The sequence below is a fragment of the Morone saxatilis genome, unplaced genomic scaffold (genome assembly GCF_004916995.1).
Source record: "Morone saxatilis isolate NCDOM2014 unplaced genomic scaffold, NCSU_SB_2.0 Contig12, whole genome shotgun sequence".
NCBI lineage: Eukaryota > Metazoa > Chordata > Actinopteri > Moronidae > Morone > Morone saxatilis.
In genome coordinates this window covers 15,955,248-15,971,270 of record NW_023339674.1, presented here as the reverse complement: position 1 = coordinate 15,971,270, position 16,023 = coordinate 15,955,248, and the positions used below count along the sequence as shown (strand labels likewise).

Genomic DNA, 16,023 nt, shown 5'->3' with positions numbered 1-16,023 from the left:
CCAACAGATGCCTTTTGTGTGTTGCCAACCATGAACTCACAAGCAAAAGGCCATTTTACAAGTAGAGAAGTGCATCGATATCATGTAACATTCAGACGTCATATCGCACCAAAATATCAACAGATTGCAGTTGTTTGATGTCTCTTATTTCATATCAGTTAAGTAGCTTAGTGTAGATATTACTGAATTATTATACACATGCTGACAATAACTAATTGAGGTCTTGGTGACATAGCAATTTGTGGCTAGCAACATTCATAACCTACTCTGACTTGTTCAGCAGCCAAATACGATAAGTGGTATCTCGAACTTGACCCGTAAGGAGAATACACTGGGGGTCACCAGCTAGGTGGGCCAGCTTTACATTGTTGTGCTTTTTGTGTACCAATGTTGTAGACTGATGTGACCCTCACTGCCCACCGTACCCAACGTGACTAAAATCAGCTTACTACTATTGTTGCTTTCTACACAACTAATGTCTGCGTTGTTTGTTTTGTTTTTTTGCCCTAAGAAACATCTGCGTTACATGTTATTAGGAGATCTGGTGACTTATTGCCGGTGTTAAACAGAAAACATGAGGCCAAAGAGAAAGACCAGGCATGGAGGTTGGAGCTTAAGATTGGTGATTATATTTAGTCAGATAATGTATGATGCAGTTTTATGGCCGGTAAAAAAATATTCTTTGGCTCGTAAATTCTCTCACTTTACCTGCCAATGGCATATTAGCCAAAACGTTAACTTTGGACCCTAAAACAGAGAGTTAGAGACATGTTACAAAGAAAAAAAAAAAAAAAAACCCTACACAGCTCACTTTTCACTTCTAATAACAAGTTTGAACAGTTTTGTGAGCTCGTCCTCACAGGCTCTCGTCCCTTCTTCCTCACCCGTACAGATCGATGCTCTCCCACCTACACAGATCGTACTCTGCTGACCAGGAATCACATTAATCCTGTAACAGCTCGTGGTACATTCTGTGTTACTATACGGTTGGAAATCGCTGGAGCTACTTTATTCCTGACGCTTTAATGAGAGAATTTCAGTGCATTTCTGTTTCACTTCAGCTTCCACATACCACTTACTGATGCAGTTAAAGTTCAAACGGAGTAAAGAGTACGTATGCCTCCTGGAGACACGGACGGATTTACACCTTTACAACATCTGGCTAGGTTGCTCAAACTACCTCCTGAACGATCCAATCCGCGTGAAATAGCTAAGTGTTTTAACGTTAAAGGTTTAAACACCAGTTATGGAGATATTTGCCCTGTCCTGGCATCCATTTAACATGGGTTTTTTTTTGTGGATAGAAGGTTTCTTAACGGATCTTTATGAAAATCTATTATGGCTATGGTCTCCTATGTTAACAAACTGATTATTCTTTCATCATTAAATAAGTACAGCTTCCCTGAGGTGGTGACAGCGATACAACATATCATAAAAACACACTGTTCTTACAAGCTGCGATTCCTTTGAGTGACGGCATCTTTAAAACCATAAAGTGTGAATGCAGCCACATGTGACAAAAGCAGGGGGTTGTGTCCCTGATAGCATGACACTGAATCCCTGCTACTTCCAGAAAACTTGGACCTCCCTGTAGTGTGGAATAAACAAAAGAACAGCTTCCTCCGTCAATTATGTTAAATACAAAAGCACAATGGCTCTGCTGCTCTTCTTTAAACATGAAAATGAGTCCGCGGATGGCACGGCCTATTCTCTGGAGAACAGTTATTTCCCAGGGAGGGCCACCACAGCGAAGGCCCTTTCTAGACCAGACACCAAGAGAATGCTGTCTCCCTTGTAGCAGACTTAATTAAAAACCAACTCTTTTTCATTATTTAAACCATGTTTTACAGGCAGATAAAACTACGGTAATGTGGAAGACGACTACAGGAAGGGGATTATTAACAGAGGACTGTGGACAGCTGCTGGTGAAAAGCTTTGCTTGGCCAAACTCATGCTTGATAACCAATATAATGTAAAGTAAAGTCATACTAAGAAGCACATATTACTTAAAATGTAGATTTCTATCATTTAAAGCAAGAGACTACAAATGTTACAACCCATTCTAAAGCAGTTGTGTCTTTTCTGTATATTAAAAACATTTACTTGTGTATGTGGGTTGTAGAAAAGGCACTATGGAGAAAATTAAACCTGAAATCAACACATGCTAGTAAAAGAGAGTCCTCGGGTAGTGAAGCCAATCTCCAGCCTCTGTTATCTTGTGAGTGGCTGTCCCACTTGTCCCGTTTATAAACTTGTCATCAACTTGACGGTCAGCGTTAAAGAGCTTCTACATTAGCCTTAAAGGTAAAGCAGAAGCAAAATGAAAGCAAACGGCATCGCAGGCTGAGATCTAATCATACGCTGAGGAATTGTGAACTTCTGTGACCCAAGATGGTAGCTTTGAACAAGCAGTACAGACATCACGTTGGCTTTAATTTCATATAAATGTGTGTGTGTACTTAAATCCCTGGCTCTCCCACTACTAGCTCCCGTTAGAAACACCACATCTGAACTGTGATTTGCATATCACATCACAGACAAATGCTGTGGCGGCCAGGGCAATTGGAGCTTGTACAACTGTGGGTGCAGTGTTTTGCATGCAAAACCCTTTTACGATGCAGTCAAATCAATCACTTACACAGGCACCATCTGGATTATGTGTGTGTGTGTGTGGTGTGGTGTGTGTGTGTGTGTGCAGCAGACGCACAGGTACAAGTGTGCAGCCAATGCCCAGTGTGAGGCAGTCTGTCTTACCCAGCAGAAGAAGCTTCAGCTCCCTTCTTGCGTCTCTCTTGTCTCGTCGGAGTTGTTTCTCGATCTCAGAGTTGATTCGTTTGGACTCCTTCGCCTCCTCACTCAGGCAACAAGCCATCATGGAGTCTAAAGTCATCACCGCATGAGCTGAAAAGCCCGTCTGACAAGGGGCGCCGGGCTTGCAACCTCACACCAAATGTGAAACAAATGAAACCCCCTCTTTCTCTGAGAAACAGTAAGTGATATGTCCAGACGCCGGTAATGGATGGGCTTGCTGCTCGGTGCAGGGGGATCTGGCCCTCCTAGCTGATGGTAAAACTGCTGTCAAGTGTCAAATATTTGACAGCTTAGTCAAAAGTCTTGTGTAAATCCTCAGGCTACAGGCACTGACAGCTGATCACAGACAACGTGCGGTGCAACATGTCCGCAAACATCTTAGATGATTACCGACGGTGCAAACAACCATTTTATTTCATGCACTTCCCAAAAGAAGCTGGAATTAGTTTTGGGTTAACGATAACTCGCTGACTAGCCTGTAAGCTAAGTGCTGCTAACGTTATAACAAAGCTAAATTTGGTGGATTTTCAGTGAGCGCAACACTTTCTAATCCCGTTTCCCGCGTAGCTGGTGGGCCTACCACTCATTAAAATCCGGTTTTTATATCCAGACTAACTTCTGTCTTCCCGAAGACAGTGGGACACCGCTGGCTGCCGCTGCCACATTTGTCCAATCCCTCCGCTGGTCGCCCGGCCGAGTACGAGCCTAGCCGCCCCGAAACCGACGCTTGTACGCCCGCGCAGTGACAATGAGCGCCCGTCAAAACTGTCCATCTACTGAGCAAACACCCAGGCTACAGCCCACCGCCTCAACCACTCGACGAACCACAACCCGAGTCACAATCCGAGTTAAAACCACACGGCTTTTACAAGTGCGCTCACAGGCAGTGTACCCTGTGTGCGGACCGCGGCGTCCAGTGACCAGCGGAGCTAAATGGGCAGGCTAATTGTTAGCTCGCTAGGTTAGCTCAGCTAGCCATCCCTGGAACTGCAGCCAAGTGGTTAAAAAGCAGAAAGCTCGGCCTGACAGAAACCCTTCATTGTGTTCAGCTAGTGTTCTCCACAAAGACCTCAACAGGAACCAAAAAATAAAACCCCTCGAAATGCGAAAAACGTCTCAACTGACAGTCAAATGGACCCTTGTAGTCCGGGCATTTTATCGCTCCTGGTATTTTTTTTTTTCCTGGTGGTGGTGATTGCTCTTCGTCACCCACTCCTCCTCAGCCCGGTGTGGCGCTGCTGCTGACGTCGCTTGGGATATGATTGATTGACAGGCTGGGCGGAGCGAATCAGAGCAGAGCTTGTGGGCGAATTTGGGCGGGTCTTCATTGGATGGTTAACTTCCCAAGTTTGCTTGAGAGGGAGTCTTCCTTTCGGAGGCGTGTCGGCGAAAGCGGCTGACATTTGGTTGGACGGGCAACGCCCATCTCCTGTCAGAGAGCAGCACATCCACACTGCACCCTGTGGGTCCTGATACATCCTCCCTGTCTCTGTTGATCTTTACAGTCTCCTACAGGACTTTCAACAGCTCTGGGAATATTAAAAACATCTGTCAGCAAGCAGAAACTACTGTACTGTAATTTGACATTTCTTCTCCACACTTGTGGGGAATATTTCAAAAATAGCATAAAATAATAATTAATGATACAGTGTAATCATCTCATTGCCTTTCATATTTATCTTATGATGCTTTAAAGGTAATCAACCACTGGATCTTACTCTATATAAAGCAGTAAAAAAACAGCTTCTTCGACTAGCCAAGAATATTATCAATCTGTTTCTTCTGTCGAACGAATATTTTTACTTTTGATATGAATCAGAATCAGAATCGGGTTTATTGCCAAGTAAGTTTTTACACATACAAGGAATCTGTCTTGGCGCATTGGTTTTAAATATAAATAAAGCTAAATAAAGATAAACATAAGGATAAAAAGATCTAAGCTTTACAAGAATGATTTTTACAATGTGCAAGATAGAAGAACCAACCAAAGTAGATAGATAGATAGATAGATTAGATAGATAGATAGGAGAGATAGATAGATAGATAGATAGATAGATTTTATTTATTGATCCCAAGCTACAGGGTGGGTTTAAGTGACAGTGGGGGTTCTGGGCCTTGTTAATGAGGCCGGCTGCAGACGGGAAGAAAACTACTAATGTACTAAAAATAAAAAAAACTAATGTACTTTTACTGAAGTGGGATTTTGAATGCAGGAATAGTTTTATATTGTATTTCCTCCTCCGCTGTCTGCAACACAGAGTTTGACAACACACTTGATGCACAAATGGCATCAACATTAACACAAAACCCCCACTGTGTCAGAGAGTACAGTCGTAATATCATCTCTGGCTTTCTCCCAAAAAGAATATTCTGTCAACAAACAAAACAGATAGCCTCACAGATACGGTCAATATTTGAAGTGGCATTGCTTCCTTTTATTATAGATGGTAGGATAAGTAAGTAAAGCACCTCGTGTTTTCCTGTAAACCTGGTTACAAAACAGAAACTCTCATGTTTACTTTGTAATCTCACACATGATACAGGACCAAGACAAAGAAAAGGTACGAATTATAAATCGACCAAACAATTTCACAGTTCTGTTTTACTGATGCTCATGACCCTGATTGGCTGTGGACCTTCAGCTATATCAGCTCTTTATATATATATTTGTCTTTATGTTAAGTTTTATACATTAAGATAAGTTATAAAACGTATATTTAGGGGGTTATCTATTCATCATATTAAAGGATTATTATCAGTGATTCATTACCATGTAAAAAGTTTAATCTTTTACGATGTATGTTTTATAAGCTTGTCATATATTTTGATAGTAAAATCTTTTAAAAGCAGTTCACAGAACACATTTTGTGTTAAATCTATGAAAAGAAATCATCCATAGTTTGGTCCATATACAATAGAGCAGTGGTGGAAGAAGTAGTCACACTATTTACTTAAGTAAAGGTAGTAGTAATAAAACAAGGTTAAAAAAAATAGTGAAGTGAAATAAATAAATTAACAGTAAAGTGTTTTTTGACAAAAGTACAATTTTATTATTATTATATAGTTATATATATATATATATTATAATGATAACACAATATATTATATAACAAACGGTTCACACTTGTTTACTTTTGTGTTTTTTGTCTTATTTTCTAAATCTCACCAGCACAATTTGGTTCTTTGCAAATAAAATAATAAAATCAAATACAGTTTACATGTGCCAACCATTCATGCAGCCTTTTTCACTGTGGGAATTATTTTTATGAGGTACTTGAAGCTGTGGTTGTGGATATGGTAGCTGTGCTGTGTCTACTTCTCCTTTTAACATTAACCTAGAATGCATCGTTAAACACATGGGATTTGAACCCACGGTGTTTATGTCAGAATGTAGCTCCAAATACAACTCTCAGCCAGCACAACAATGTCAGTACACTGCACACAAACATCCCCTCCATGTTGTTACTGTTACAACCCTTAAAAAACTTCTGTGTCACAGCCATCATAACAATCATAACAACCGAAGCACGGCTATGTCTGCAGCGACAGCACCGGCCACAGTTATGTCATTGTTTGGTTGTACTCATAATCACAGCTACAACCAGTCTCAGTCGGCCTCTGCAGCAGTCAGTGAGAGGTTATCTGTCCAGCTGCACCTGAGCCTGCCACAGCCGAGGGTGAGGGTGGTCAGAACCAGTGGAGGTCTATATATACTACACAATATATACTATATAATAATACAGCTCAGTGTTTCTCTATGGAGCACAGGGAACGCAAAATAACAACCCCTGCCGTGTCCACCATATTTTAAAAATCCTGGAGCAGCCACTGATTATTGGATTATCATTATTGAAACATAAAGCATAATTCTAATGTTATAGCTGGTGAAAGTGAAGCTGCTTTTACTGATGGGGAGTTTAATCTGTAATATGGCATCATGTTTTGCGTACACAATCTTAATCTTCACAGTGACTAATAACTAAATGATAATGACTTTTTATTCATCCTGTCAACATTTCAGTCTCCTCTGATGGTGACTGGGACGGAAGCAAAGTTGAAGTATTTCTCAGTTGTAACAGTAGAAACTCTGCCCCCCTGTATTTAAATCCTTCAGTACTAATGATGAATGATGATACAATATTGTAGAGTGACATCTTGTGGACATGAGATGTAGTCGCAGGAGTGAGACACAATAAAACACACAATTTAAGAACTTAAACTAAAATGTTTTAATACCTTAAATAAGCATACAAACAAGCATTTGAATCATTTCTAATCTAAATATCTGAAATCTCACTTTAGGATAAAGAACATGTAAATGAGTGCCAACAAGTTACATACATTTATTTAAAGAGGTGGAGTGCACAGTGTTTATGGGATAATAAAGAAATAAAATCATTGCTCTACCCTTAAACATTTCAACAATTAAATTGTAAAACAGATATAAAGGTTAAAGTTAACCAAAGGGGTCGTTCTGAAACTCAAATACCAAAGACTCACAATGTAACTTCAAAGGAAGAAGTTCATTAGATAACCACAAACTCGTACTTCATATACTCGGTACGATCAGGAAATCTTGGGCTATGACTCATTAGCCCACAGAAGTGACTTGCAACTTTATTCATTCACTGTGAACTATCAGCCACATCATTCAACAAACATTTTTTAGATATTTTAGAGACATTTTTCAGTTTCTTTTGTTTTTTTCCTTCAAGCCTTTATCTTTTGAACTCATTTGTTCATGTGTCTGTGCACTTTACCAAGTTAATTTCAACAAGAATATCCCGATTTTACGTTTAAGTCTTTGTAATGTAAAATAAAATTCACTATGCAAATAATTGTTTAAAAAAATGATTTTAGCAGTCGTTCGTGAGAGAGGGTGAGAGAGGGGTCACAATATAATAAATATGGCAGGAAAAAAGAAAAAATGTTGTCCTGCTACACACGTTTATATTTATTTTTTCAGATTTTTACTCTACTCTTTGCTTATTTATTGTGAAATGTTGTTCACTCACAGTTCACAAGTGTGAGATGCTTCTTTATTTGCTCATTCTTAGTGGATTCCCCGCAACAATAAAGCTTTAAAATCCTGTTTATCTTTCAGTGATTACTCTGGCTCTCCTCACACTCTTCTTCCTACTGGTGCCTGTGCTACAGCGGCGGCCTGGGACAGACCTACAGAGCACAGTGTGCTGTGTCATTCTTGGAGATTCAGACTCACGCCAGGTGAACACTACAGATTTCTAACTTCCTGTAACTGGAAGGATGAGGCAGGTACTTTCCTGTTATCGGCACTCCACGCCCACTTGCTATGCAGGATTCCCCAACGCCCTTTCTTACTAGGTTTTTTCTTTTTTTGCAGTCATTCTCTCTCTCCCACGTCTTTTTTTTTCTTCACATCAGTGTCATCAATGTATATTGTAAACACATCTTTGATTTCTGGCCACATAGAGGTTCAAATTGTGTAAAAATGAAAAACTTTTGTTAAGTTCCTGAAAGAAATCTACTGCTACTAACTATAATACTGTAATAATACATTGTCTTTCATAAAATAATCAGTTTTTGCATGTATCTTTTTTAAGTATAACTTTTTTTTAAATAAAAACACACATACTGTAATACAGATAAATGTTATATATGTTAAACTAACTTTTTTATGAACATATGTTATATCATGTGTTATCACTTGTTGTACTGTTAAACTACATGTAGCTTATCTCAAGTATCAAACACACACACACACACACACACACACACGATAAATCACTAACAAGACCCCTCCATACACACCTCTCTTGCTTTTTCACCTCACCTTGTTCCCATGGCAATGCAAAGCTCAGGTGATCTCAATATCTGAGAGCATGAAAGCCCGGACCAACCGGTCCTGCTGGCCGAGACAAAAGATTGACAACCAAATACCAGCCGATGAGGAGTCAAGAAATATCTGTTGCACACTTCATTTCTGCTCGGAAAACAGGGTGAATCATAACCCGCTGATGATGATATTCCTGTATGATTCCTTCAGGCACTTGATGTGTTTGTGGTGTAATGAGTTCATACAGACTTTTGCTCTATTGAGCCTACATGTATGCTGTGTGTGTTATATTGTATAACATGTAATGAGTGTATGTTTATATTGCTGTTATATTTCATTACCTGATTTTTAAGAGCAGCTCTTAAAGTTTATAAACAGACACAAATGTGTCTGATTTAATGGATCAATAATTTTTCTAAAACGTGTGTGTGTGTGTGTGTGTGTGTGTCCGTGATTTCACTCCAGCGCCGCTGAAACATGAAGCAGGAGAGTTTCTGCAGCAGCCGAAACTTTATCCGCAGCGCAGCGCGCTTACGTCAAACCACACGGAACTACAGAATATCAACTTCCGGTATTAGCTTTTCAAAATAATGCTGTTTACTGACCAGCCTTGTACAAAACACTAAAGTGAGTAAATGAAACACCAATTTTGGACAATTCTACAGAGATAATCTCTTTTTTTATATATACAAACCGTAAAGGTTAAAACATAAAACACTAACGTTTTATAACTTGTGAACACTTGCCTTTTGAGTTGAATTGCTCTTGTATTTTTATTTGTATTATTATCTATATTTGAAAAGTATTTTGTATACTTCTAGTCCTTCTTCTTCTTCTTTTTTTGAAGACTTTATTTATTATTTTCTTATACAACATTTGAAGAATACCATTGGCCACAAACAGTAAAGAGAGATATGAAATAAAAAAGTTGAAAATCTTTTTTGTTTGTTTTTTTAAAGACAGAACAAAAAATTTAACTGAGATAAAACAAAACAAAAATATTAAAGCAACATTTAAAAAATATATAATATATAATAATATAATATATAATATAATAATACAATTGTATAAGCACAAGTCCTTATGACATTGATGGCTGCTTGTAGCAGTATATTGTTCCTGGATACATTAATATATAATATTGGGGGACAGTAACAGAAATAACAGCTGTACGGTATGAAGGTTATATGTAAGTTATTCACACTCAAGAGATTTAAAAAAAGATAAGGAAATAAGTTAGTCAGGTCAGAGTATGGGCTCCTATATAAGGTTCGGTGTCAGACTGCTGGGAAAGAGAGAGGTTTTCCCCATACTCAATAAAGGGAAGCCAGGTTCTATTATGTCTTTTAAGTGAAGCATTCAGAGTGTATCTCAACTTCTCCCTTTGGAGGAACATCATGACTTCCCCTCTAGAAGGCCTTTTAGAATTAGTCGCCGTGCTAACAGTGAGGTGAGTGCTATAACATTTGAATGATATGAAGTGAGACTATATTGGGGCATAAAATACCACCGTATATGGGTTGGGATCTACTGTTTTGTGTCAGATATATGAGTATACTTGAGATATAGAGGTCCAGAAATTATTTAATGAGTTTATAGACAAAATGTTGTCTACATTGGGATCAAATTCATATACTATTCTGAACCACTGGATTGTTAAGATGGTTATTATATATAAGGATATGAGTAAGATTGGTAAGCTTGAATGTAGCTCCATAGTACAGTGAATCTCAACCTTTTTCCTTAAGGGACCCCCTTTCTATCATTGTAAACTGACGACCCCTGAGTAAGGGACATATTTTATGGAGTTTAAGTAAAACAAGTGATTTGGATGAATTTTGAGCAGAGATTAGTTTTCCTGATATTTATTTAGAATTATATATTTGAGTTATCCAGTTCTTCTTTAATTAGCGATGATCTTTCTCCTGCAGGTGTGTTTCTTGTAGCTAGATAATATCTGGTTTAAAGGTTTAAAAATGTGTGAATACTCTATTGCACTTAACTGTATTATTGAGTCCAAGTAATGAAAGCAGTGGAGGAGGTTCTAGTGTAACAGGTTAAGTTCTTAGGAAAGATCATGACCAGTCAGTTGGTAGAAGTAACCACACATGTAAAATGAGTGAAAAGTAACAAAACAACAAAACAACAAACAGTAAAAATGAAACAACAACAAACAAAAACAAACGCTGATATTGCTCCACCATTCTAGTTGAACGTATCAGTGGAAGAAAACAACAGCAACAGGAAAAAGAAAAAGACTGTCCCTGGTGCGACGTAAAAGCATATTCAACCGTCTGTACTGTATATTGTTTAGAGTATTCTTCCCTATTCTTTCTTATTTGGCCCAATAGTTTTTCTCTAAGTTAAAAACAAATCCTAGACAGTCTCGGAAAAAAGGAAAGAAACGTCCCTATTCTGGGTCTCTTGGAAACTATACTGTATTGCAGCATGGGGAGAAGCATTAAATTGGCCCATATATACGTCTAGTTCCTCTTCTTTGTTTGTCCTTTTTTTGCTTTTCTCTATGTATCTGTACTTATTTCTTTGGGCTGCTGGAACACCTGAATTTCCCCCTCTGGGAATCAATAAAGAATTACTTACCATACCATAATCACATAATCCATTCTGTTTTTTTATTGTTGTCTTCTTTCTTTTTTATTATATTTGTGCAAAGACATAAACACATACAACCTACAGTAAGCAAATTGTGCAGTAACAGAATAGTGATACCACATGTAAAGAAATAAATCAATAAAATCATCAATTAGCTTTACCTTTTGCCCTTTTTGAGGGCAACTCTTTGTCAATAACCTAAAAACAAACTCTAACTTCATCAAAACAGTTTCAATGATTCTTTGATGATAAAGGTTTTGAAATTTAGTCACAAAACAACATTTACACTCAGTAATCCATCATCAGGTCAGAAATAAATCCATGTGCCAAAAACTAAATAAATGTATTGCTGGGAGTTTTTAAAATCTAGTTTCATATTCTGTAGTTTTCATGTCAGTGTCAAACATAAAAGACAGGATGAATCAGGCCTTAGGTCGTATAACACAACACTCACAGACATGTGCTATTACGTCAGATTTGCTTTCAACCACAGCGGTTTTGGCAGCACGTATAGCATTACATATTCTGTCATATCTGTTCATGTCATGCATGAGCTGTAAGACTGGGGACCAGTTTATTTATTCGGGAACAATGTACTTGAGGAGTGGTCAGTATCAACAATGAATAACATACAGTGGGGCAGAAAACTGCTGCAGTCCCCGTATGGATGTGATCTTATAGCAGGTGTTTAGTCTTTATTTTTATTTTTTTATTTTTTTTTTACAGCTGATGGAAAATGTATCATTTACTCCTCTTGATTTGATCCAAGAGACTAAAACATAGCTGCGACATTTTATGTTCCTGTAACAAATAATAATGATTATAATTCACTTCTGAAACACAACAAAAATAATTTGAAATATATTTTGTCAAACTGTTTGGTGCTTTCATGCAGCTGAGGAAGAAGTATGCAGAGTCCTCTCTTAAGTAAAAGTAATAATAACACCATGTAAGAATTAAATATAAATATTTTATGAAAAGTACTTTGCAAAAGATTTGTCAAAGAGTGTACTCAGTATGCAGAAAATGGCCCCTGGGAGTTATATTATTATTATACTGGTGGATTATTATTACCAGTGCATTAATGTGTAAGCAGTATTTTAATGTTGCAGCTTGTTGAGGTCTGGGTTTTACATATTATTGGGTAGTTTATTAAATAGAATTGCATCATGTTTTACAAATTGTTCATATATTTTGTATGTATAATCCTGATCTGTTAACCATAGCTGTTGTACCGGAGTAAAAGGTGAAAGCATAAAGCAGCATAAAATGGCAATATTAGGGTAAAGTATCATGAAACTGCATATAAGAAGACTACTTGAGTAAATGTGATTAATTGGAATAATCAGAATCAACTTTATGTGTACATATACAATTAATTTGACCCTGAATGAATGAATGTAATATGGGGAAGTAGACATACAGCTAAAAACAAGGACAACAAAGCTGAACAAGGAAAGATAAACATTATGTAGCCTACATACAAGTAGAGTGGGTGAATAAAATAGATGCATATATATAAAAATACATAAAAAACAACAATAAACAACAATGTGTATACATACAGATATCAAAACAATCTCTGTAAACTGTAAACAAGAATAATAATAGTGCTGTGATGCTTTCAACTATATTCCATTTTATTAACAATTATTAAAACCCTGCAGCATTAGTAAAAGTTAGTTTCAAACATCTAAATATTTCTTTCATGCATTACATTCCAATAGCAACATGCTCTTATTGTGTAGGTCCGGCGCCGTGCCTTCCGGCGCAGCTGCGGTGCTTTGCCGCTCTCTTGCCGCAGCGCGTCGCCCTGAGCGCATTCCTGTTACACTGATTTCACCGGACCACAGAGGCTTCACATTCCTCTGTAGGCGCGGTGGTTTTTCCCGAGCTGCAGGTTGTTTTGTGTTAACTGGAAGTAAAGGGGTGTTTTAATTCGGTACCGGGAAGCTAATAACGCCGTTTGTGCGCTTTAGCGACAGTAGCTGCTAGCTGTTAGCCGCAGGTGGAGAGGGGACACGGTGGGAAATGGACCAGCAATCAGAGAGTGTACCTGCCCGTTTTCAACCCGTGTGACGGACTCAGTGGAGGTAAGAAGCTGTATTGTTTTCTGTTTGTGACTCCCCAAACTCCTCTTGAACAGACTTGTCTTGAATTGATTTGTACAAAATCACTGAACCAGGTGAATATTTACTGAGAGCAGAGCTGCTGATACACAGTGAAAGTGTGAAACACCATTTTCAAGTTCACCTCTGACCTGTTGATGTCAAAGTAAGATGTACGGGGGCACCAGGGGTGTGTTAGAGTAAATCCTAAATGGTCTAATGAGTAGAAAGCTAAAAGTTTTTATACTTTTATATATTTAATTAAGTACTATTGAAAACTTTAAACAAAACAAAAATCACACATTGGCAAAAAGATTATCTAGATATTTAAAATTGACTCCAATTGTTAAGCATACAGAGGTTTTTGCTTTGTATTTGTTGTACAATTGGTTTAGATATTATTTTATACCATTAAGTATACAGTAAATGCATTATAATGTTAATTTGTGTGGTACTTTGGCATACTCGTGAATGAATGAATAGTTAAAGTAAAAACTAATTGACATTTAATGGATACTGGGCAACTTGACAAGGAGTGTGTTGTTAGTACAGCTGATTATTCATTAACAGTTTCATTTCAGTGTTTTTTTTGGCGATGGCGGGCTGCTGGCAGTCGTGCCGCCGCACCTGTATGTGCTGTCTGTCCGAGGAGGAGAAGGTAACCATCGCTGTGGACAAACAGATCAAGAAGATCCTCAAGCAGCAGAAGAAGAAGGAGAGAAGGGAAATTAAAATCCTCCTGCTGGGTCAGTGACTGCACACAGAGCACCTCGCACACAGCGGCTTGTTTGTCCTTTAACGATACCAATATAATACTTATTAAGCAAATCTGATAAATTACCACTGGGTGATACTGAACTGACGACACCCTGCATGCTTAATGAGAAAAAAACTGCTTGGCCTGTTTGGTCGCCTGCAGCCAAGAGAGAGAAAACTATGTGAAACATGTGTCACAGAGAGACTGCAAAGAATGGTCCAGATTGGGATTGGCTATAAACCTGAAAACCACAACGAGTGCAGACACAGGAACCTACAGGCCTACTTTACAGCTGGTTTGATGACTTTAGACCTGATTGGCAACACTGGTGCTTTCTGCTTTGATGTCTCAGTGGAGGCAGGTCTACCACAGCTGCCAGGCAGAGGGTATTAATGGGTGGTAAAGTTGCACATAATGCTCAAATTAGAGCTGAAACTGTTAGTTGATCAATGCGTAGTACAGCAACTGATTTGATAACTGATGTTGAAGACAGTTTACAGATTAACTGACAAACAAAACCTGCACTTTTAAGCACCTTGGTCTTTAGGGTTATTGTGCTGGTCATTGACTATTTTATGACATCTTATAGATGAAAACAGAATTAATTCATTTAGAAAATAACTGATTAAATGATAGTTGAAACCTGCAATTTAATACCTTTACATACATTTTTGAGTCTTTAATACAAAATATTTATAGATATTGTAAATTAATACAATAATATTTACATGTTAGTTTTTGGGCAATATGGACAAAAACATATTTACTAATATTTATTAGTGCAGTTTCTCAATATGGAAACAAACTGATGTTCATGTTTTTTTAGGTTATAATAAAATCCTGTTTTTCTTTTAAACAAGAACTGTGAAGTAGTAATTTAAGCTTATATTTATACCCTTAGATTAATATAGGTTTTCAACAGTACTGTGAACCAAAACATCCTGATATAAGAATTGTTCAGCTGGTTCCCGCATCGTTTTATTGCTTTATTGTGAAAGTGGGCGAACTGACCAAATCTAATGACCCCCTTCCTCCTACAACATAAAAACATATGGCTAACAGGATGAGATCAGGGTCTTGGGGTTGTACCACCGCTACTGAATAATTTCCTGGGGGAAACCCTGCAGTGAAATGGAGAGACAGTAAATAATAATATTGAATTATTGCCCAGACTTATTTCCTCTTATCGCCGTGTAGAATGACAGAAAACAAATGTTTGTGTACGGGAACAGGACTGTCAATAAAACATCTTACAACACAGTTTGGTTGGAGGATAATGGGATAATCCTCGAAAGTGTTGAGACGTTACAGGAAAGTGTAACAAGAGTTTTGGTTTCCTCTTGCAGATTTAACGATACACATCCAAACAGCACCGTGGAGCAACTGAACCACAACTTGTTCTACGTTACAGAAATATGGATAAAATAACGGTGCTAGTGTTTATTAAAATGAGGTTATCAAAGCTAATAAATCAAGTTTTCATCTCTAACCCAGGCACTTCCTTTGAAACTGATTTTAAGCTCTGAGGCTGAAAACGTCTCAGCTAAATCTATCAGATGAACATCCGGTCAATAGATTTTGTTTAATGTGATTACTTGACAACCGTGCAAGATCCCATAATGAAATGTCACAGGTGTATAGCTGACATCAAAATGAAGGCAGAGTTCTAAGCTAGATCCGGTCCAAGCAAGTGCACTGGACATAGGAGGGGTAGGAAGTAGGTAAAGACTGGGCCCATCAACCATCAATATTCACCCACTATGTCAGTATGTGTATCACTATGTGTAACACTGTTATGCAGTGTGTGACAGGCCAACACCAATCTACGTTTATGTACAAGGTCACTGTTTGTGTTTGTAGTTACATTTTATATGTTGTACATTTCTTGTATCAAACCAGGGAAAACACACACACACACA

The 16,023-nt window shown here is 38.0% G+C and overlaps 2 protein-coding genes across 4 annotated transcripts in view; one reads left to right on the top strand and one right to left on the bottom strand.

Moving 5' to 3' along the window:
• Positions 1-2,890, bottom strand: part of LOC118321735 (guanine nucleotide-binding protein G(q) subunit alpha) — a 28,537-nt gene extending 25,647 nt beyond the window's left edge. For both annotated transcript variants that reach the window (XM_035653199.1, XM_035653200.1), the window contains exon 1: positions 2,755-2,890. In XM_035653199.1, coding sequence (XP_035509092.1) covers positions 2,755-2,890 — 136 coding nt within the window. The remainder of the gene's footprint in view (positions 1-2,754) is intronic.
• A 10,141-nt stretch (positions 2,891-13,031) lies between these two features.
• The window catches only part of LOC118322243 (guanine nucleotide-binding protein subunit alpha-11-like), a 17,393-nt gene continuing 14,401 nt past the window's right edge, over positions 13,032-16,023 (top strand). Inside the window, exons 1-2 of one of the 2 annotated variants that reach the window (XM_035653876.1) lie at positions 13,032-13,332; positions 13,929-14,093. In XM_035653876.1, the coding sequence (XP_035509769.1) occupies positions 13,943-14,093 (151 nt within the window). In that variant the 5' untranslated portion in view covers positions 13,032-13,332; positions 13,929-13,942. Of the gene's footprint in view, positions 13,333-13,917; positions 14,094-16,023 lie in introns of both variants that reach the window. The other variant, XM_035653877.1, reaches the window with a different exon arrangement.